This window comes from Hippocampus comes, unplaced genomic scaffold (genome assembly GCF_001891065.2).
Source record: "Hippocampus comes isolate QL1 unplaced genomic scaffold, H_comes_QL1_v1.1 scaffold89, whole genome shotgun sequence".
Lineage (NCBI taxonomy): Eukaryota > Metazoa > Chordata > Actinopteri > Syngnathiformes > Syngnathidae > Hippocampus > Hippocampus comes.
The window spans coordinates 588,068-608,331 of NW_017806077.1; the positions used below are offsets into that span (position 1 = coordinate 588,068).

The 20,264-nt window shown below is 45.9% G+C and overlaps 4 protein-coding genes and 1 long non-coding RNA gene across 15 annotated transcripts in view; 2 read left to right on the forward strand and 3 right to left on the reverse strand.

Annotated features, from left to right (window-relative positions):
• Positions 1-1,799, reverse strand: part of LOC109530774 (uncharacterized) — a 15,585-nt gene extending 13,786 nt beyond the window's left edge. The window contains exons 1-2 of the long non-coding RNA XR_002171063.1: positions 1,789-1,799; positions 132-376 (exon numbers count right to left, since the gene is read on the reverse strand). This is a non-coding gene — a long non-coding RNA (uncharacterized LOC109530774). The remainder of the gene's footprint in view (positions 1-131; positions 377-1,788) is intronic.
• mtus2b (microtubule associated tumor suppressor candidate 2b) overlaps positions 1-4,900 on the forward strand; it is a 13,462-nt gene extending 8,562 nt beyond the window's left edge. For 3 of the 4 annotated variants that reach the window (XM_019894647.1, XM_019894648.1, XM_019894649.1), the window contains exons 7-14: positions 726-792; positions 1,313-1,527; positions 1,894-1,999; positions 2,063-2,136; positions 2,444-2,542; positions 2,625-2,744; positions 2,880-2,980; positions 3,180-4,900. In XM_019894647.1, the coding sequence (XP_019750206.1) occupies positions 726-792; positions 1,313-1,527; positions 1,894-1,999; positions 2,063-2,136; positions 2,444-2,542; positions 2,625-2,744; positions 2,880-2,980; positions 3,180-3,387 (990 nt within the window). In that variant the 3' untranslated portion in view covers positions 3,388-4,900. The remainder of the gene's footprint in view (positions 1-725; positions 793-1,312; positions 1,528-1,893; positions 2,000-2,062; positions 2,137-2,443; positions 2,543-2,624; positions 2,745-2,879; positions 2,981-3,179) is intronic. The other variant, XM_019894651.1, reaches the window with a different exon arrangement.
• A 642-nt stretch (positions 4,901-5,542) lies between these two features.
• stoml3a (stomatin (EPB72)-like 3a) lies at positions 5,543-9,721 on the reverse strand. Of its 3 annotated transcripts, XM_019894655.1 has the most exons (8): positions 8,592-9,721; positions 8,467-8,525; positions 8,184-8,287; positions 7,989-8,061; positions 7,838-7,920; positions 7,176-7,379; positions 6,790-6,924; positions 5,543-6,122 (listed from the first exon to the last, which is right to left on the reverse strand). In XM_019894655.1, the coding sequence occupies exons 1-8, from the start codon at positions 8,648-8,650 to the stop codon at positions 5,931-5,933; spliced, it is 909 nt and encodes a 302-aa protein (XP_019750214.1). In that variant the 5' UTR covers positions 8,651-9,721; the 3' UTR covers positions 5,543-5,930. The 3 variants fall into 3 exon arrangements, with proteins under 3 accessions (XP_019750214.1, XP_019750215.1, XP_019750213.1); XM_019894656.1 differs by having other exon boundaries at positions 7,296-7,379; positions 8,467-9,721; XM_019894654.1 differs by having other exon boundaries at positions 8,467-9,721.
• A 9-nt stretch (positions 9,722-9,730) lies between these two features.
• slc25a15a (solute carrier family 25 member 15a) lies at positions 9,731-13,843 on the reverse strand. Of its 6 annotated transcripts, none has more exons than XM_019894659.1 (8): positions 13,542-13,843; positions 13,287-13,366; positions 12,005-12,051; positions 11,802-11,939; positions 10,627-10,767; positions 10,365-10,537; positions 10,122-10,280; positions 9,731-10,044 (listed from the first exon to the last, which is right to left on the reverse strand). In XM_019894659.1, exons 1-8 carry the CDS (start codon positions 13,624-13,626, stop codon positions 9,923-9,925), a joined length of 945 nt encoding a protein of 314 aa, XP_019750218.1. In that variant the 5' UTR covers positions 13,627-13,843; the 3' UTR covers positions 9,731-9,922. The 6 variants fall into 6 exon arrangements, with proteins under 6 accessions (XP_019750218.1, XP_019750216.1, XP_019750220.1 ...); XM_019894657.1 differs by having other exon boundaries at positions 13,530-13,843; XM_019894661.1 differs by having other exon boundaries at positions 11,802-12,051.
• A 1,520-nt stretch (positions 13,844-15,363) lies between these two features.
• Positions 15,364-20,264, forward strand: part of foxo1a (forkhead box O1 a) — a 33,697-nt gene continuing 28,796 nt past the window's right edge. Inside the window, exon 1 of the mRNA XM_019894676.1 lies at positions 15,364-16,607. Coding sequence (XP_019750235.1) covers positions 15,999-16,607 — 609 coding nt within the window. The 5' untranslated portion in view covers positions 15,364-15,998. The remainder of the gene's footprint in view (positions 16,608-20,264) is intronic.

The following is a 20,264-nucleotide window of genomic DNA, read 5'->3' on the forward strand; positions in this document are numbered from 1 at the left end:
TTTAGCTTAGCTAGCATCCTCCTGTTGCCCACCTCCTCCAGAGTGTCTAGGGAGCAGCCCAGGACAGAACTGGCCCTCCTGACCAGTCGCTCCAGTCTCTTTTTCTGTCCCGGGCCGAGATGCTGCCTGACCATAACCCTCCTGTTTGGCAAATTGGATTGGAAACACTTTGCAAATCTTTGTGTTTGTGTGAGGTAAAAATTGAGGGAAAACAATGCGCGTGCGTGTAGGATGGATGGCATAGTTGGGATGGAGTAGGGAGGGGTGGCCACTGTGTATACTCTTTGCAAAGGAAGAAATTGTATGATTTGGGTATTTCTGCCCACCGTTGTCGCCGGCAAGGCAATATAATTGAATATGGCATGTATTAGAAGTGCTTTATTTTAGTGCGCACGTGATCCGCATTGTCGAGCACGGACGGAGTCCTTCCAAGGTGTCATTCGGTCACTCGTAAAGAAATCAATAGTGGCCTTGTCAAAGGATGATGTTGCCATAGCGAGGACGGGCGGGGAGGATCGTGACAAAGGTCACGTGACTCTCCAGAGAGCGGAGGGCGGGACCGCCGGGGTGGGGGCGGGGCGGGGATCTGTGCTTCAGTGATGATGAGTAAGAAACCCAAATAGCCCCTATGAGGTCATAAGATGGATTTGAAAATGTCCGGAGCATGATTTCACTTTGAATCCTGAATAACTCAAGCAAAACCTAACGCCGGTGCCGTGTTGCAGAGCGAGAGCGCAGCGGTGAGAGAAGGGGAACTGTCCCAGGAGCTCGCCAGGATCAGGGATGAAGTGGGTAAGTGACAAACATGCCATATACTCGCTATCTGCTACCTTGCCGTCATCATTGATTTCGTTTGAAACTACCTTCACATTCTCCGTCCATCGTATATTCTTGAATATTGTTATTTATGATGCTCCCTTTTAGCTATTGAGATTAGCGCCACCGCTTTGACAAATGTCTTACTTCCCTTTCACCTTGCTTGTTAGCATTTTTTTAACCTGATCACCTGCTTTGTAGCGTTTTTTTTTTTTTAATAGCTGGATTCAAGATGCGAAATTGGCCTTTGCATTAAAACAGCAGCGGATTTGTTTTGGTTGCATTTGCTCAATTGTGATCCGAGCTATTTTGAATATGATCACCATTGTTCAACAAAATCCAACTCATTGTGCCAATTTGTTTTGCGCCGTACATTTGAGCCGGCGAGTTCGAGAGTGGGCTACCTCCATTTTTCATCTTGCAGAAGTGTGATTCAAAAGTTCTGACTTTGGTGGGTCGAGTGAGATGCTGAGTGACGTGTGACGTGTGACTCTAGCTTTCAGCGTGTCCCACTGGGAGCAGCTGCAGCGCGAGAAGCAGGAGCTGGAGCGGCGTTTCGAGGAGGAGCTCAGGGGCCTGCGGGCCGAGCAGCGGGTCCAGCTGGGAGCGCTGGAGGAGCGGCTGAGGGCGCGCCACTCGGCCGACACGCGCGGCCTGCGGGCCCTCCAGCGCGCCCAATTGGACGACCTCAAACTGCAGCAACGGGAACAGGTGACGACACTCGAGGCTGTCTTCGGGGAACTTTTTTTTTTTTTTTGCCCCGTGCAAGAATAACGTGTAATTGCACATCCACTACAGTAGGTGGCAGTGGCAATCTCATTGTAAGAGGTGCATCACTAACAATTTTCGAGAGCATTTATAGTTGGGGAGGAGAGTTGATGGGGGGGTCGTGAAATAGTTTCCTCTTCCTGGGGGTGACGTGGCAAAAAAATGAATGAAAAGCACTGTTTGAACCTGTCTCTTGCCAGTCACTCAAAACTAACCCCGCCCCTCTGCTGGGTACCCGCCTTCCGCACACCCCTGGGTCCTAATATATCGCACGGATGAGGATTTCATTCTCTGCCATCCTCGCAACAGATGGCGGAGATGAATGAGAACCACGAGGCCTCCCTGGTGGAGATGGAGGCGACTCACAACGACACGCTGGCCACCCTGCGGGAGGAGCACGACCGGACCGTGAAAAGTAGGACCCAAAGGCATCCGACACAAAACGAAAAGCAATCTGATCTTACGTGTGCTGTGTCAGATCTGAAGATGGCCCACGAGCAGCAGAGGAAGTCTCTGGAGGAGGAGTTTGAGAAGATCAGACTCTCCTTACAGGTGAAAGCTACAAACATCAGATCGACACGTTGCCATGTTGGATGTGGCAGCTCGAGCGCAAGTAAACGACTGAACTACATGAAGTGATTTTCATTTTTCTGCCTTACGCAACTTCTTACGCAATAACACTTACCTGTAGCAGTCACTCGCTCCTCTTCTACCTGGAATCACCCTGGCGGCTAACGTTTCCAAACATAATGAAAAGGTTTTAGTATTGCGGCCGGGTTGATGTACCTTTCAAAACCCAAGGTGCTCTCTCGACCTGTCTACTGAAATATGAGGTCCGTGGTTGCGTTTGCTGATCTAGGATCAGGTGGACATGCTGACCTTCCAGAACAGGAGCCTGAGGGACCGAGCCAAGCGCTTCGAGGAAGCCCTCCGCAAGAGCACCGATGACCAGATAGTGGTGAGAGAAAAATCAACTGGTTTCCAGTAAAATGGCCTTGGCGGAGGTCTGCTTTGGGTGAAGGCCGATGTGGTGTTTGCAGGACGCTTTGGCGCCTTACAAACACATCGAAGAGGACCTGAAGAGCCTGAAGGAGGTTCTGGAGATGAAGAACCAACAAATCCATCAGCAGGACTTGAAGATTACCGAGCTGGAGAAAATAGTAAGATTTGAATTTTCCGAATTGCTTTCACCACAAAATGAACCGTTTTTCCTGTTGGTGATTTATTCCGTGATAGGTACATGTTTTCCTTTGAAGAATTTAAAGTTGCGCACGCTCTGGCCATGTGTCTTTGAGCAGGCTGAAAAGAACGTTCACCTGGAGGAACGAGTGCAAGTGTTGCAGCAGCAGAACGAGGACCTGAAAGAACGCATCGACAAGAACCTCGCTGTGTCCAGGTACAAAACTTTTTTGTTTTTTTTTGTTGTTTTTTTTTAATTGTGCACTTGATAAATACTGTACCTCATATATTAAAAAATATTTTTAAAAAAAAACTAAAACTAATACTAAAACAAACTAAACTTAAAGGAAGCCATGGCTTTGCGAATTCCTCGTTTGCCGCGCGCGCTCACGCTAACGTCTTGCGCGCGTGGGCAGGCAACTGTCGGAGGAGAACGCCAACCTGCAGGTGCATGTGGAGAAGGAGAGCACGGAAAAGAAGCGTCTGAGCCGCACCAACGAGGAGCTGCTGTGGCGTCTGCAGACGGGCGAGCTCAGCCCTCGCATGTCTCCGAGCGGCTCGCCCGTCCACCGGTCGCCCTCTCTGCCCGGCTCGCCCGCCCGCCCGAGCTCCTACCACCAGTGACCGACACAACCTCCACACCTCCTGCAAGTTACACTCAGGAGTGCTCTCGATTCTTTTTTTTTTTTTAAGACAGGCAGGAACTTGAACAAAGGACATGCTGACATTGTCCATTTTGCCTTTATTTGTCATCCCAACGCGACGGACGACGGGCGTACTGAATGATGCAAGCTTTGCCGTCCGTTTTCTTCCACCAGCAGCCTCCTCCAAGGACCAAACGTTGCTTTTTAACGAAGCATTATTAACAATCGAGGGCGAACTGGGCAGCTTCCATTTGGTGGCACCTTGGTGCCAAGGAACCATTGAAGTGAGTTGAGGAGCTTCATTTCTCTTGCCGCCATCTTGCGGCATCAATTTCAGCCCTGTAAAGCCCCTCAGTTACCACGGATTCAGCGAGCATTGAGTCCGACTCACTTGGACCCGAATGAGGGCCAACAGGATAGAAAACGAATGGCGGGATGGGGTGCCTTGCTCAAGGGCCGTATCCCCATGTCAACCACGGGAATCGAACCAGGGATTCTTCAGTCGAGGTCCACATTCTCATGTCCACAGGAACACGGGTATTTTTAATGTTTTGTTGCATTTTGACCTGAGAAACCGTCGCCCAAAGTGACAAAGCCAAGAAATTTGTGCTGCTCATCGCAGAACAGCAAATGGAACTTAGTATCTTTCTCCGTCCTGGAGACTAATATTGAACGGGCATAAACCTGGAATGTAGGCAGCCAAATTGGCTGTTTTGTCTTTTTGTTCAGAGACAAAAATATTTTAAAATAAAATTGGCTCAAAAAGTACGCAGGCAAGAAATTTAAAAGCTTTTCTTTCCCCTTCAGTTTTTTTCCACAGTCATTTTGTATCAAATAATTTGAATGAATATTTTAAAGAATGACTATATGAAAATAGGTTAGAGACTTTTATCCATTACAATAGGGTTGTAGACTTTGGGGGGAAAAAAAGAAATGATATATCAAAAAAAGAAAAAAATGTTTGGTTTTGAGCAGCTTTGTGCTCCAAAGATATATGAGGACCACGCTGAAAAGAAAAAAAAATAGATAAATACGATGAAAATGGTTGAACTTGGACCAGAAAAAAATAAAGAATAAAGTCGGAATTTTGCAAGAGTAACACTGCAAAAGTATTAGAAAAAAAAATCGCTTTTTTGAAACGAGTCGTAATATTGAATTGACGATTGTCCCTTTCTCAGCGTGGTCCGAATAATCTTGCCAAAGCTCCTCGTCCGTCATCACTGACAGCCTCGATTTGTTTCCGTCTTTGTTTACATTTCTTAAGATTGTATTGAAGGATTCGTCGCGTGGAAAGCATGTCTCTGTGCGTTTTTTTTTTGTTTTTTTTTGTGATTTATATTTCTTCGGTCAAACACGCCATGTGTCTTTGTCGTTTTCTTTGCTCGTCCAGCCAAACTGTGAAGTGTGAGCTTGGCAGTTTGCAACGTTGCGTGTTGTCGCCACTGTTACACGTTTTGCTCTTTGTACTCTAGTATTAAATCACAACGGGAAACCACCAAGTCTGGATCACCCTTTTAATACACATTCATTTATATTTTCTACACTATGAAATACATAAAACACTGCATCATATCAATTCAAAGCCCGGCTAGCGTATAAATATGCCTCCTAGCGGATAATATAATCACATGCTTCATAAGTGCTTTTTATTGTCTGTTCAAAGTTTTTGAATTTGAAAAGCCATCAAGGTGCTATTTTGCGCACTTACGAAAGATACGATGCTTATGCGAGAATTAGCAGCTACGGTCGACCCTCGTCACAATGTACCTTGAGTGACAAAATGAATCTGTACGTTGTAACGATGGTTCATTGTAACCATTTGGAATTTGAATTAATCGCACAGGCAAGGTGCATCATCGATTTGTGGGCCTCGACAAAGGTCAAAATGTGCGTACGTATATTCGGGGTTCCTCAAAATGTACTGGATGGCTGACTTCAATTTCCAGCCCTTGAGTCTTTTTTTTTTGTGTGCGTCCTGCTATGAAAGACGAGTCTGCCCAATTACGTTGGTCAGTGAAACTGGCAGTAGGCCCTCATGTTTCCCCCCTAACTTTCCAGGGTGCTTTAATGAGTGAAAATATAAATTGGCCATGACACAATCCAACGTTATTAAAAAAAAAAATCAGGAGGCCCTCATCTCGAAACTTTCCAGGGTGCTTTTAATGAGTGAAAATTCAATTTGGCCATGACACAATCAAAGGTTATTAAAAAAAAAAAAAAAAAAAAAAAATTTTCAGTGCCTTCAAACCAAAATGGCTGACTTCCTGTTCAATTCAGAGGTTGGGTCTTTGAGACTTTTTAGATGAACCTGATGTGAGTAGCTATTTAAAAAAAAAAAAAAACTTTCCAAGTTGTCATTTAGGAGAATGCTTACATTTGTATCAGGATACGCAGGCTCGTAAACTCCGGGCGTTTTAAGTAAGACCCCTAAAGAGCCGATTTGTTTTTCGAAATTAGAAGAAACCCCCGCCTGGTGCTCAATCGAGGGCCCCCATTTAACATTGCCTGAAACGGCAAAGTGCCTCACTTCCTCGTCATGAAGCTCTGCAGCAGGTCGATGGGAAGCGGGAAGACGATGGTGGAGTTCTTCTCGGCGGCGATGCTGTTGAGCGTCTGCAGGTAGCGCAGCTGCAGGGCGGACGGAGCCTCGGCGATGACCAGCGAGGCCTCCTTCAGGGCGCGCGACGCCTTCATCTCGCCCTCGGCGGCGATGATCTGACACGGAGGAGAGACCTCGTTTGCTCACTGTGTCATTTTGTTTTAGGCGGAAGAAGCAGTATTGCAACCCTACGAGATTTATTCTTTTATTCGCTGGGAAACTGCTGCATTTTGTGCTCAGGCAAGTTTAAGTAAGTAGAGCTTTGGTGTCATCTGGTGGCCAAGCATCTGTGCTTGAAATGTGGAGATGAGCTTCATTGAGTCGGGCCACAGCTTTGGCAAAATGAAAAGAAAGTGCTTTGCTGCATTTTCGTGGCATCTATTGCCAATTTCAAACCTTTTGGGTGTTACTTGCGACAAGACTGAAGCAGCCCTCTCTACCGCTAAATGCTAATATGGGCACTAAACGCTAACAGAACTCATGAGTCAAAAAATAAAAAGAGTTGGCAGATCATTTTAGTGTGAATGAAGACAATTCTAAGAAGGCCTTTGCCCTTGTCATAATGTGCCAGATGGATTGTTTGATGGACCATAATCAGGGTTTGGAGTGATTTTGACGGCTAGCAAGCTAATGTAGCCTACTGTATTTTAGAACCTAGAATCAAGTCATTTATTTTCTGTTACGATAAAAAAAAAAAAAAAAAAAAATCAAAACAAATAATGCATCCCTTTCGTTGGCCAGTTGCAAACGGAAAGAAAGAGCGACGCGGGGCTTCTCGCCCACCTTGGCCCGGGCCTCCCGACTGGCCTCCGCCTCGGCCGCCATGGCTCTCTGCAGCTGTTGCGGTAACTTGACGTCTTTGATCTCCACCCGTTCCACCTTGATGCCCCACGCGTCCGTGGCTTCGTCCAAGGATTCCTGACAACCGAGTTCATGTCAGTACACCGTCGCAATTGCTAAGTAATAACGACTAAATACGACGACTACTTTTTATCAAAAAGAAAAAGCAGTCACATCAAACAGACGAGCTGATCTACGGATATTTATTCATCGATGAGCGTAATTAATTGTCACGTCGACTCTTTCGACTTCAGTTTAGTGGTGGGTCTTAAAACCGCTGGTTTGACTGTTTGCTGAAGTCTGACTTTTGCCGGTTTCTGCGACAGAACCTGCATGCTGAGCGAGATGCCCTCCCTGTCGGACAGCAGCTCGGCCAGGTTCTTGGTGCCCAGCACGTTCCTGAGGGTGGTCTGCGCCAGCAAGCGTGTGGACGAATGCGCGTTGCTCACGTTGGCCACCGACGAGATGGGACACTGGATGCGAAAGTAGACCACGCCGTCCACGCACACCGTCACAGAGTCCTTCGTCAGGATCTAACCGGGTAACGACGACAAATGCTTGAACAAATGAAATAATGCCTTGAACGTTTATTGGCTAAAATAACCTGGAGCGATATGGTACTTAAACCATCTGTCGAATCCCAGGCAAAAACAAAAAGGTGCTGCATTTGAAAAGAAACAAACCCGTCATGTATCAATGAGGTTCTTGCTGTGACAAGGAAATAACGGCGTTCTCTTACTCCTCTTGAACGGTACAGTCTGAAGTTTAGCATCATAGCCTCGCTGTATCGGTGATTATCGTACAACAGTTTTGCATCATCACAGTGTCGGAGAATCAAGTATCGTAGTATTTCATCATCACCGTAATCGCCGATTCCGATATGATCGTATCGCTATATCACAGTGCCGCCAGATGCGAGTATCACGGTATCGTAGCCACACCGTATCAACCTCGTAACATCCGAGTCTTCCGTCATTCCAAGTTGTGTTACCTCTTGAGGCGGGATGTCAAAGGACACGGTCCTCAGGTCGACTTTCACAAAGTTATCCGTACAGGGGATAACAAAAAAAAGCCCTGCGACGAAAAACAAAGACATCTCACATGATTGTCATGCGGAACGTTCCGGAACTCCGGTGTCATACCGGGGCCTTTGGCTTTCCTGTCAATGATTCGACCCAGCCTGAAGATGACGGCTCGTTCGTACTCTTTCACTATCTGCATGTCGGGAGGAGTTGGATCAGTTTAGGTGATATTTCCAAGGGACCCCCTCCCCCCCACACTCCCCACCATAATACTGGAGACCCCACTGCCTTACATTGAGCAACAAGGGTGCATACCTTGACACACATAAAGATTGTAAGCGGGAAGGTGACCCCGATGAAGAGGAGCGATATGATCACCAAAATCCAGCCGAAGCATCCCAGCCGGGTTGAGGTTTTATCTGCGGAGGAACACAAGGAAACACCCGACTGGCTTCTATTGACACACAAAGGCCCTTTGCCATGTTGACGTAACCGCTAATGCTTAGCTACCGTCGCTAACGGCGCCGGCATTGTCCGAATAGTCGAATAGTGTCATTTCACAATGACAAAAAAAGACAAAAAAATCCCAAATCATCACCTTCAACAATGTCCGTGGAGTTGATCTCAAGTTTACCCTGCGTCACCATGTCGGCCGTGCTGGACGTCGTGGAGATCATCAGAGAGTGGGGATACCTTTTGTGTGGGTGTGCGTGCGTGCGGTACCTTCGGGGCAGGGCCTGTGGCGACGAGGGGCCCGTCCTCGCGGGTGCCAACGGCTCCATGACGACGAGGCACGTCTTTGACTGCGACACCTGCTTAGTCCTGAATAATCAATGCGTGACGTGCAACTCGACACTCGGGGCAGGCGCACGGGCGCTCGCCTCTCTCTGGTAACGTGAGCCTTTCGGACACGATCCAGTGAATAAACACCCGCAGAAGAATACTCAACTGTTCATTCAAATCATCTTTTTTTTTTCTTTTTTTTAACCTGTTCTTGGTTAATTACTGTTTTTGCAAAAGCCAAAGCCATTTCTAATTTTAAAGCAGTGCTTTGGCGCCATCTTGAGGTATTTTGGTGCCAAGGATGTTGAAGTGAAGAGAACAATCTTAGCCTACTCTAATGGAAAAAAAATAAAATAAAATTGGTTAACCAGAGTTTGACAATGGGCTCAATAGTTAAAGGCTTTAATATCCGCATGTGAACAGATAATGACGGTGACTTTCGTTTTTGGTCCTCTGATGCCAAAACAGACATTTTGTCTTAACCCTATGACAACTATGTGGAGCATGACGTCTGGTTGAGGGACGACCACAAATACGGTCCGTAATTACAACAGAGACTACAGTGTATCGTGCCTATAATAGAGACAAAAACAGGGGGTTGTTGCAAAAGTCTGATCTGCCCACTAGAACAGCTGAACTTTATTTCGGCACTCTTTGGACTGAAGGTGTTTCGCACAATGAAAAGGAAGAGAAATTTTTGATTCCATTATTTAATGCCATTTTGATTAATATTTGACTTCAACACCCGGCATTGAAAAATAGCGCGGAACAGGAAAGATATTGCACAGTATAAATTGCTGAGCGCCACAATGCCACAACTAAATGAGGTAGCTCTCACTCATTCACCTCCCAGAATGACATTTGTACATCACAACATACTCCAGCCACAACAACAAATATTGCTGCATTCAAATACGAGCGACATTCCGTTTGTCAAGGCAGATTTTTGGTCAAGCTACTAGAGCTTGGGGGAGCATGATCAGAATTTTACCAGTTGCGGCGTTTTCGACAGGATTTCATTCAAAATCATGACCAAACAAATATTATAAATTTTAAAAAATGTTGACTCTGAAAAGCTCCTGCGAATTCGTACTCAAAGATGCTGTGCGCATTTGCTCTTCACAGTATTGGCACTTTTAAAAGCATCACATCAAACCCGAAACAAATAGACCCTTTTCGTGACATTTGGAGGCACACCAGAAACAAACTTAAAACCATGACAAAACTTGTTCTGTCGGCGAAAAAGGTTGACAATAAAACCGCAGCGGACATCAGGCGCCCACTGCCTCCATCATGAACTTTCGAGTGAACTCGTAGGCCAAGAAGAGGGCACCGTTGGCCGGGAAGGTGCGTATCATGGTGGGCGCGAGACCCGAGTAAAGAGCCCTGAATCCTGCGAGACACAAGACACCTCATTTGCAGAAAGCTGATGCCACGCCGTGCCCCCAAAAGACTCGTTTCGAACCTTACCCTCGTTGCGTAGGATCCCCGTGAAGGTCTTCAGGAAGCCTTCTTGCCTCCCGGCTAAGGAGTACACCTGGATCCTGGACTTCACACAGTCGATCGGATAGATCAAGAGCCAAAGGCAAGCGCCGCCGAATCCGCCGCTGAACATGAGCGGAAGAATGCCTGCAAAAGGTCTCGCGGCTGAGCTTCCGAAGCAGGTGACCCAAAACAAGTCAATTCAGAGACGTGTGTTGCGGTGTAACCGACCGATGCCCTCCTTGTCGGTACCCATGTAGCGCGCAAAGGTGGAGCGGCTGAGTTCGTAGCCGCCAAAGAAGCAGAAGTAGCCTGGAAACTCCCTCACCATGGTGGACGTCAGACCTTGGTAGAAGCCCAGTGGACCGTTTGTCTCCATCACCGACTTCACCACCGTCCAAACTCTGTGAACAGGTCGTCACAAAAAAGGCAACGCTTCCAGTCGGGACAGGAACCGAACAACTTTCAGATGCCCGCCACCCGCGACGCAAACCTTTTCTGCCCGGTGGCGATCTTGCCGGAGGCTTCCATCTCGTACATGGCCTGCAGGCGACATTTGACCAGCTCGGTAGGGCAAAGCACCAGGGACGAGAAGATGGAGGCCAGGGACCCGGAGAAGGCCTTCTGAACATCGCTGCTCGGTTCAAAGGAGTCAGTTCAATGACACATTTGGGACGGCAAAAGTAGCCACATACCTCGTCTCGTAACTGACCGACCTACTGTAGCTGGTGCGGATACTTTATCGAGCTCGAATGGAATTCGGATATCGTCCTGCCAACCGAGCTACCAAATGATTGACTTACCAACAACCTAGTTTGCTGCCTCCCGACCAACCCGGACATGGTACAAGGTCAACCAAACAACTAAGAATAGCGACTTGCTATCGACCAACCTATCAATCACATCACTGACCAACCAACCTCGAGTTAACCAAAATATCCAAGTACCCACCAACTGACCACCAACAAACAAAGGAACGCCATCTCTGCCGTTGAAACTATGTATCTACGGATCAACCGAAGCATACCTGTTCAAAATCCCCCCCTGGCTACCTACTTAGCTAGCGGTTTCCCAAGCTATCGACCAAGCTATTGACCTGCCGACCTACCAGCTTACCAGTTTGTCAATTTACGACCTACCGGTAGCTTTCCTGGCTAACTGTAGAATCTACCCACCAAGGATCCAATTCACCAACGTCGCGACGTACCAAAACAACCGACCCACCAACATCGACTGCCTTGTAGCATCCAACTGCGCTACCTACCAAACAACAGGTTGAACAACCTACCAACAAAGCTACTAAGCAACCTACCTACATACCTTGCTACCTAGCAGCCAACCTACTCCACACACGAACGAGTTTGTGGATGACTTCACTGCCTATGAACGTGTAGAACTACAGATCAACCGAAAGATCTGCTCTACTGATCCAATATCCAACTAACCTACCTACCGAAACAACCTACTTAAAACATGAAACACCTTGTGCCTGCATAGTACCTACTTTGCTACCTCACAACCAACCTCCATCACCCGCCAACTGGTTTGCAGATGATCTCGTTGCCACAAAATTTACATAACTACAAAATGTACAAAAATCCGAATACAGTACACTCCTTGTGTTGCGGCCCGGAAATAAGCTTGACAAATGTAGAGTAAAAGCCGCACCTGAGTTCATCTACGCTGGCCAAGGAGCGGACCAGGTCCTGGCAGAACCCGTAGCTCACAAAGAGCACCGAGTTCTCGCAGATGTTGGCTACCAGAGCCGGGGTGGTGCCCTTGTAGAGTCCGCGCACCCCTACTTGTCTGAAGGTGGACACCAAGCAGTGAGTGAACCCTCGGTACATGGTGGGAAATGTCTGCATCTTCACCTTGGTGGTGTCCAGTGGCTGACCGCTGAGAACGCAAGCTGTGCCGCCTGTGACGCCGCAAATACAACGTGAGCATTCAAAGATGTCGTTAGTGTTTGGGTGCATCGCATTTTTATACAAACCCCAATTCCAATGAAGTTGGGGTGTCTGCGTTGTTATATTTTGCACTTCATCGTGCGCTGTGCATTTTCATTGGGAGGAAGGTCTGGACAGCTGGCAGGCCAGTCTAGTACTCCTTTGCGAAGAAGCCGCGCTATGGTAACAGATTATCATTGTAAAATCATTGGATTCTGTTTTGATTTTCCTTTCATACAATGTCCCACCTTCACTTGAATTGGGGTTTGCATTTGGTCAGACGATAGTTCTGAAAACTTTTTTTATACACACATGCATTTGGCTTTGAAGGGTGTTACCTTGAGTGCACTAAATTACGATTTTTTTTTTCTCTCTTTTAGGTTTTGAGCCATCACTTAGACTACTTTTCCCATTCAGAAGTGCCATCGCCCAAGTGAAGTGATTTATAAAGGGAGATATTATGGTAAGGTCATGAACTCACATGTGGGCAAGGAGAGCCGCAGTTGACAAACCGTCAAACACGCAAATACTTTCAGCCACATCTCACACTGAGGTGCCTACACGCACTTTAACTGACTGCTGCTGCCGTCACTCACCTGGGCCCACCCCTCAAAGGCCATACATCCAGGAGACAAATATTGCGGCACAAACAGTAATTCCACTTTACATTCTCTTTTATTATGTATTATTGTATTGTTATTGTTCTGCAGTGCAATGGTATCTCATTTTAAAGTTTTTTTTTTTTTTTTAAGTGCTCTTGGCGGGAGTCGGATTAATGGATTAATGACATTTTAATTGAGTTGAATGGTGAAAATGAGCTTTTTTTAAACATGAGTAAATTTAATTGCAAGCTTGGTAACGGAATGGATTAAACGAACAAGTCAAAGGACTGCAGTATTTGTGAGGAGCTTTGGCTCACATGAGCCACAACTCATGACCTCATGATATTCTCTGAAATATGACAGGTGTGCTGCTCTTTAATCCTTGCGCAATTCACTGAGTCATGGGATAGCGTTGGCTCGCCGTCATCTGAACTGCGCTTCGGCATAATGAGCAATTCTATTCGTTTCCATTCAGCCTTGCCAAGAACGGGGCAGCGGCGAGCGGGAATGCGACGTGTCGAAGTGCCACTACACGCATTGGGAACAGGAGACAATCCAAGTGTGTTGCAAATATTTGGGGGATTTCTGTTTTGACGTGAACTTGCCTGCTGCTCCTGCTGTGAAGTCAATGATGGCCTGGAGAATGGGATGTGGAGCCATGTTGCATCAGCATGTGCTGGAAACCCTGCAAAAGGTCAAATGTAATTTTGGTGCTTTTATCAACCTCTCTCTCTCTCTATTTATGCATCCATCCATCTATCTATTTATCTATCTATCCATGTAAAAAGCAAACAAAGTAAGCGTGCAGTAACCTTGTAGATAAATTCAGTTCTAAAGCTTTCACTTCCTGCTCAACTCACCCGTATGAGTATCCAAAGTGTCTGGTAGACACGGCCACTCCCAGCCAACTAAAAGTAATGACTCCCCTGCAGGAAGTTGTTGCATGGAGGCGCGAGTTAAGCAAAGTCGTCAGTTCAGTTTGGATGCGTGCAAAGCCGAGGGCGAAGCTGAAAATTCCAGAAAATAAAAAGCGCCAGACGCTGAAGCTGAAGTAACGTCCCTCCTTATTTAAAAAAAACAAAAACGACTTAATGTCTGTGAAATATTATGAATTTATAAGAAACTGACATCCTTCACACACACACAGACAAATGTGGGGATTTTTTTGACGAACTGACATCCTTCACACACACACACACAGACAAATGTGGGGATTTTTTTGACACTGAATTTGCAATGCGGAAGAGACGCCAGAGATGGTGCATTTGGGTGTCATAACGCCTAAACGCCACTAAACGGCAGTAGAGTCCTTCGCAGTGAACGTTTTGAAGAGTCCACAAGTCAGGTGACGAGCCACCAGACTTGTTGCTTTTTACCAGGACCAACATTTCAACCCGAGGACATGACACGTGAATAATGATGAACGGATAAACTGAAAATAGGTACAGGAAACCAAGGGTTCAGGTTTGCAAAAATAATGGGTCAAGAGCCCAACAGAGTTTCCAGATGGTGGGCGGTCAGGTGATGTGTGGTTGGATTTGGCAGTCAAACATGTCGAAGAAAAATTAAAAGTCGACAATGAACATACATTCTGTAAAATTGTTCAAATAAATAGTCATGAATAAATGTTGCGCAATCCAGAGGCGTTTGTGGTTGCATCATGCATGAAGCATCATGCAGAATTGGCGTAACATCACGAGAAAACTTGCTAATGGCAGGTCCAAAAATGTGATGACCACTTTACATCAAATTTGGCAAAAGGACAAAACTATATTTAATGAAGATATATACACATATGGATTGGGGGGGGGGGGGATCCTGAGGTTTTTGTCAATTACAAATTTGAAAAAATGTCCGAGTCGTAGAACATATGTTTGAGAAATTTCAAATTCGTGTGTAAAACTAGGACAGCCCTTCTACGTCATCAGGTGCAAAAAGCTTTTCCGCTGCCACTCAAAATTATTGATCAAGAATGTGACTACTTTCGCCATCCATTCAGAATACATGATGAACATGTAACATATTTTAAGCTAGCATCAGAGCTAGCGGTGATGGCGGGGAACGTAAAAAATGTCGCCAAGTCAACTAAATTGTCAAATGTGGTTAATTACTATTTGTGTCTCTGTATTTCATTTCCTGTGACACTAGTAGACCACGTAAAAACCAAAACAGTTTCAGGACTTTGATTTTGTCATTTTGGCGAGTGGAGTACCACTACCAAAAATAAGACAAGGAACTGAAGAAGCAGGCTAAATGGTTAAAATTATGATTTTAACTTTCTTCTTTCTTAGTTTGAAGTGTAAAGTATCAGAAAGACCAAAAAAAAAAAGATGTTACTTGAGGTAAATTGTTCAAAATGTACTTTGCAACAGGCAAATAAATAAAACAATAGACATGGAAAAAGAACATGTTCATTGAGGGGCAGGCTAATGAACTCGACTTTTCTGTTGCACAGGTTAACAAGTTATGCCGTGTGGGAAATGATCAAATGTCACTTCATTAGTCCAAAAAATTAATTCTTTGCTTCAAATAATCTGGTTTTGTGTAGCTCGCAATGACTTTCGTGACAAGCCGACCAATGATCTGACATTCGATGGGAATAGGTACTAACAAGTGACATCTACTTTTTGTGACATTTTGTTCGGTGCTGTGCTTTGTTGTTGGGTTTTTTCTTTGTTTTTTGTTTTTTCCTATCAAATGCCTAATATGTACCTGAGCTCAATTTAGGCTGGAAGGAATACAGATGTGACAAAAGGCTTTTGAAAAGTTTTTGACCATAAAGGTTGCCATTGAAATATGTAAACACGACAGGAATTCATTGTTGGGAACAACCTTTGGATGCCCTTTCATGTTTACGAGGCCAAAGAATGAAAACAGGTTCTCTTTTCCTTTTTTGTTTTTGGGCCCTCCCCGTGAAAAGCCCTTGGATGTCATTGATTGGCGCGCCGCGGCTGTCAATCAAGGATGGGCGTGGCCATGTGCCAAACGCCACTTCCAGTAAAAGTGCTCACATGCTGCACAGCGCGCAGAGTCAACTTGCCGCGACGAACATTGACGCGCCAGGACGCTGCGCACTTTCACGCTCGTCTTTTTTTTTTTTTTATGCCTCCACGCTCTTTGGACACTTTTTTTTCCGCCTTTTGATTTCGTTCAACTGTCATGGGATGTAACTTCTAAAGTTAAGTGACTTTCTCCGGAGCTCCCGCGTTTCCCGGACGTTTATCTCGCGTTTTTATTTTGGTTGAATTCTTTTTTATTTTGCCACTGTCACCATCATCGAGGGGGTAAGACCCCATCCCATCACCCTTTCGACCACCATGGCGGAAGCGGCCCAGCAGCAGCAACAGCCACACCTGGTGGACATAGACCCGGACTTCGAGCCGCTGGCCAGACCCCGCTCGTGTACTTGGCCCTTGCCCCGGCCGGAGTTCGTCACCCCGGGCGACTCCAACACCTCGTCGCCGGTGCCGTCCATCAAGCAGGAGCCCGCCGGCAACGAGTACATCAGCAACCTCAGCCTACTGGAGGAGAACGAGGACCTGTGCGCCGACTTCCAGTGTCAGGAGACGTGCGTCCACCAACATCCCACCCCCCGGCCGCAGCATCAGCATCACCCCAACCCCGCGCTCCAGCAGCATCCCCATCCGCAGCAGCCGCAGCAGCAGGTGCCCCTGCTCTCTTCCCCGGTGGCCACCTCGCCGTCGTCGGCCGCCGCAGCCGCCGCCGCCGCCGTCGCTGCCCAGAGGAAGAGCAGCTCGTCCCGGCGCAACGCCTGGGGGAATATGTCGTACGCGGACCTCATCACCAAAGCCATCGAGAGCTCCCCGGAGAACAGACTCACCCTGTCTCAGATCTACGACTGGATGGTGAAGAGTGTGCCTTATTTCAAAGATAAGGGCGATAGCAACAGTTCTGCCGGGTGGAAGGTAAGTTGTCCTTGTCGTCGTTGTCGTTGTTGTTTGAGTGTGATGGACAAGTGGAAAAGTGGTTTTCACTGTGGTTCCCCAAGGTTTTTTTAAATTTTTTTTTTTTTTTTTTACAGCAAGTGCATTAAAAACATCTTCGCTCTACAAAGTGCCATCATAATCAACAGCGTAAACATGCAAAAGTAAAAAGTATATCTATTTTTAGTTACTCATTAGAATGTATAGTTTGAACAATGCACTTTTATGTAGGAAACCGAAACATTGTTCTTAAATAATGACTCATTGTCCATTAAAGTTCACCAATCTTGTACCTAAATAAACATTTGAAAACAGTTTGGAAAGGTTAGTTGCGAATGGATTCCCCTCCAAAGTTAAATACAACTAAACTGTCCTGTAATCAACAAATGTCCTCAACTAAAAGAAAAAAAAGGTTGAAGCCACGATAATATGATGCGTAATTTGCACATTTCATGAAGTGATTCTTTCCCGTACCACGAGTTTGTTCAGCTTAAAATTGTCCAAATTCTCGCAAAGTCATCCCCTCTCAGATTTTTGTTGTCTTCCATAAAAGCAGACTGATTATTTTTGTGCTTTTTCAAAATAAGACATTTGCAACCATTTCCAACCTCGCTTTCACTTTGGAAAACTAGAATCAACCTTTTTTGCCAAGTTTCTGACTGACCTTACGCACCAAACCCAAATCTTAATGAATGCACATTTGTGCATTTTCTGCACTGCCAATTTAAAACAATGTCCTACTTTTCAAGAAAGGGTTGCAATGTCAAAGATGTTTTTATGAGGTTACTCATCGATTAATCGATGTAATAATCGACATATCAATTGATTCAACAAATAAGCGTTAGTCGCGGCCCATGTACCTGCAACTACACTGAACACCTGGTAACCCATTTTTCGGTAGCCTTAACCCCTCAGTTTAGGTCGTTTTCACCCCTTGTATCAAAAATTTGACTCAACATGCTGGTATCGATAACCCATTATTGGATTGGTCCAGTTTGGACCCAGCGCTGGGTTAGCTATTCCACCCAAAGGGGGTTACTTTTAACCCAGCAGTTTTAGGAGAGGGCAAAGAAAAGCAAAATCCACGTCCTTCAGTTGCGTTTGACTTTTCAAGTTGTTTTGTCATTGCCCTCCTTCATCCATGACAGTCATCTGACTTGTCCCGGCTCCCTTTGATTTACAAAGTCCGGTGACTCGACTGGGGCCCCGCGTCGTAGCGTCGCGCGATGGCAACACGTGATTCTCGTCTCGACTAATTCACGCAAAGTGAATGAAGGCGGATGAAAAGGAACCCGTGAGTTCAGACTTCATGGGATGCTGAGGACGGCCCAGGAGGGAGGCGGCGAGGTCTTGGCCGGGACGCTCTTCGATGTGGCGTGACCGGCATCCGCTTTTGGAACGGCTTGAATGGTGTCTGGCGATAAATTGATGGCGAGAGATTCATCTGCGATTCATCACAGCCGTGCCTCCCACCCCCAGACCTTGGCGGATTTTGAAACGCGCCGAGGTGACCCCTGCGCGTCATTAATGAGGCGGAATTCAGCAGCGTGCACACACACATGCTGTTCGCCATTCATCCGTTTGACCTGGCTGTTTACAAAAGCTCCCGACTAATGAAGGGCTGTCGGATTGCGTCCCGTCAATCAGATTAGGCCAATAGAAAAAAAAAAAAAAAAAACCTTGCTCGCTGTGGCCAAAACCTAAAAAGGAAATTTCCAGGTGCACTCAAAAGGAAAAATAACATTTTTTTTTAAAAAAAAAATGGTGATTGTACAAATAACATCACGACCAGGGAGGTGCTTTTCAAAATATATTACAGATAATCATAATAATAACAAAAAAAAACGTTAAAGGAATTAATTTCTGTACAAACACCAAAACCAAACGATGGAGAAAAAAAAATCCTTGAAAATCAAATTCTAAAAAAGTAGGGTTTAAAAAAAATGTCGGTTTAGTTCTATCTGGCTTGTGAGTAATGTGTGGGAATTCAATCTGCGAAGCCACCTCTGCGATCATCCAATGGGCGAGCAGCAGATATTGCTGCCATATTTTGTTTTTGTTATGTTACCTCGTGACGGGGTTGTTGTTTTTGTAAGTCCAGTCTTCATTTACTCTGCCGTTCCCACCGCGTTGCCTCACACCTGCCGAGTGTGCAGAGTGAGTCATCGAGCCGCACGCATCGACATGAACTTTGACCCCCAGCGGCAGCTCCAACGTCTTGAATTGAATTCGTCATGGGAGGGTAATCAATGGGGTTATGTAATCTAATCACATCATAACAGTGACTAAAAGGAAGAAAGCGAAGCGTTCAGAATCGTGTCGACGATGCTCTTTTAGACCAACCGGGATCTTTGCTTCGTGGCGGCAAGACTGGCCTACCTCTCCCATGGCCACTTCGGTGTGAATGAGCTTTTGTGTGAGTGTGTCAGCTGAATGTGTGGAACCACGACCCACTGAAAAAGGGATGTGACTTGGTCTAGAGAGCATTTTGCTAACGTCTACACATCCTTACATTTGAGCCACAAAAATATATCCACTTAAAGCCTCCGGTGGCTAGAAGATATACCACTGTCATCACGGGGCTTTTTCGCAATTGGAGGCGCTAGCCACTAGCTAGCTTGCGAGCTAACAGTCTTCCGGCGCTTCACTCAGCCAAAAGACGGGCCGCGGGTTCGTCTGCGGCATCACTTCCTCACTTGAGGATTTCAACAACGACACCGAGTTGTTCTGGAACTTGTGGCAAGATGCATTTTCAAGGTGCAGGCGTAGCTATCTCGATACCGGCATGCTAGTAAAAAAAGCGGCCTCGTGATAAAGCGCACATTGTTACGCTGGATAACCACTGATTCAAATAAATGTGCTCAAGTTCTCATATTGCGTCGTGGATTCTGTTAAAATGAAGGGAGGATTGTTGAATATGAAATCGTAGAGAGTTGAAAAGGAACATGCTGCTAATTTGATGTTAGCTACCTTGGCCATTTTGTGTCACAGAGTCTATAAATCATTTGGGGGTTCGTACTTTGATGTCATGAAGAATCTCGCTGGGGTCAGATCGGTGTCACTTTACGGCGGCGTTGACATCATTCATAAAATGGTCCAGTTGTGCTCGACACGTCTCTGCCGTCTTAAGAGGTTACTACGGTGCACGGTGAGCCAGAGACTCCATTACAATTAGACACGGTGGATCATTTACAGCAGCGCTCCCCAGCGCTTCTTGCACCACCGACCTTTTTCACGCCATTCCATATTCTAATTGACTGACAGCAACAAATAAAAAACAATGAATTAAATTCAACTCACCATCATGCTGAATGTAGTTGTCATGAGTCGGAGCCCTGCACTTGTTTTCGATTCAACAAACGGGTACCATCTTGGGCTAATCAGAGATGATGACACACAAAGTGTGTTACTTAATGTTTTGTCTACTCTGGAATTTTGTTTTGGTCACTATTATTGCTGAAAGTCCAACTTCACAAAGAAAGGAATTTGGAAAAGGAAGCAAGTTTTGAGGGCTCCATTGCCTCATTTGCAAGCACGTCGATACATATTACGCAAAACGGGCTTTTTTGGGGGGGTTGGGGGGGGCAGGATTGCTGACGTTGTCTTTTCAATACAGCTTTGTATTTCTTGGAAGTTCTT

Bases quoted from the DNA above. Each gene is read 5' to 3' on its own strand.
- stoml3a (XM_019894654.1), bottom strand. From the start codon at position 8,650: ATGGAGCCGTTGGCACCCGCGAGGACGGGCCCCTCGTCGCCACAGGCC. The intron at 6,925-7,175 runs GTTCTGTCGCAG...CTCGGTTGTCAG, and splicing joins GCATCTCGCTCAGCATGCAG to GAATCCTTGGACGAAGCCAC. The intron at 6,123-6,789 runs GTGGGCGAGAAG...CCTCCGTGTCAG, and splicing joins GTCGGGAGGCCCGGGCCAAG to ATCATCGCCGCCGAGGGCGA.
- slc25a15a (XM_019894657.1), bottom strand. From the start codon at position 13,626: ATGCAACAACTTCCTGCAGGGGAGTCATTACTTTTAGTTGGCTGGGAG. The intron at 13,367-13,529 runs GGAAGTGAAAGC...GACCTTTTGCAG, and splicing joins TCATACGGGTGAGTTGAGCA to GGTTTCCAGCACATGCTGAT. The intron at 11,940-12,004 runs GTGAAGATGCAG...GTCCACCTTCAG, and splicing joins AGCCACTGGACACCACCAAG to ACAAGTAGGGGTGCGCGGAC.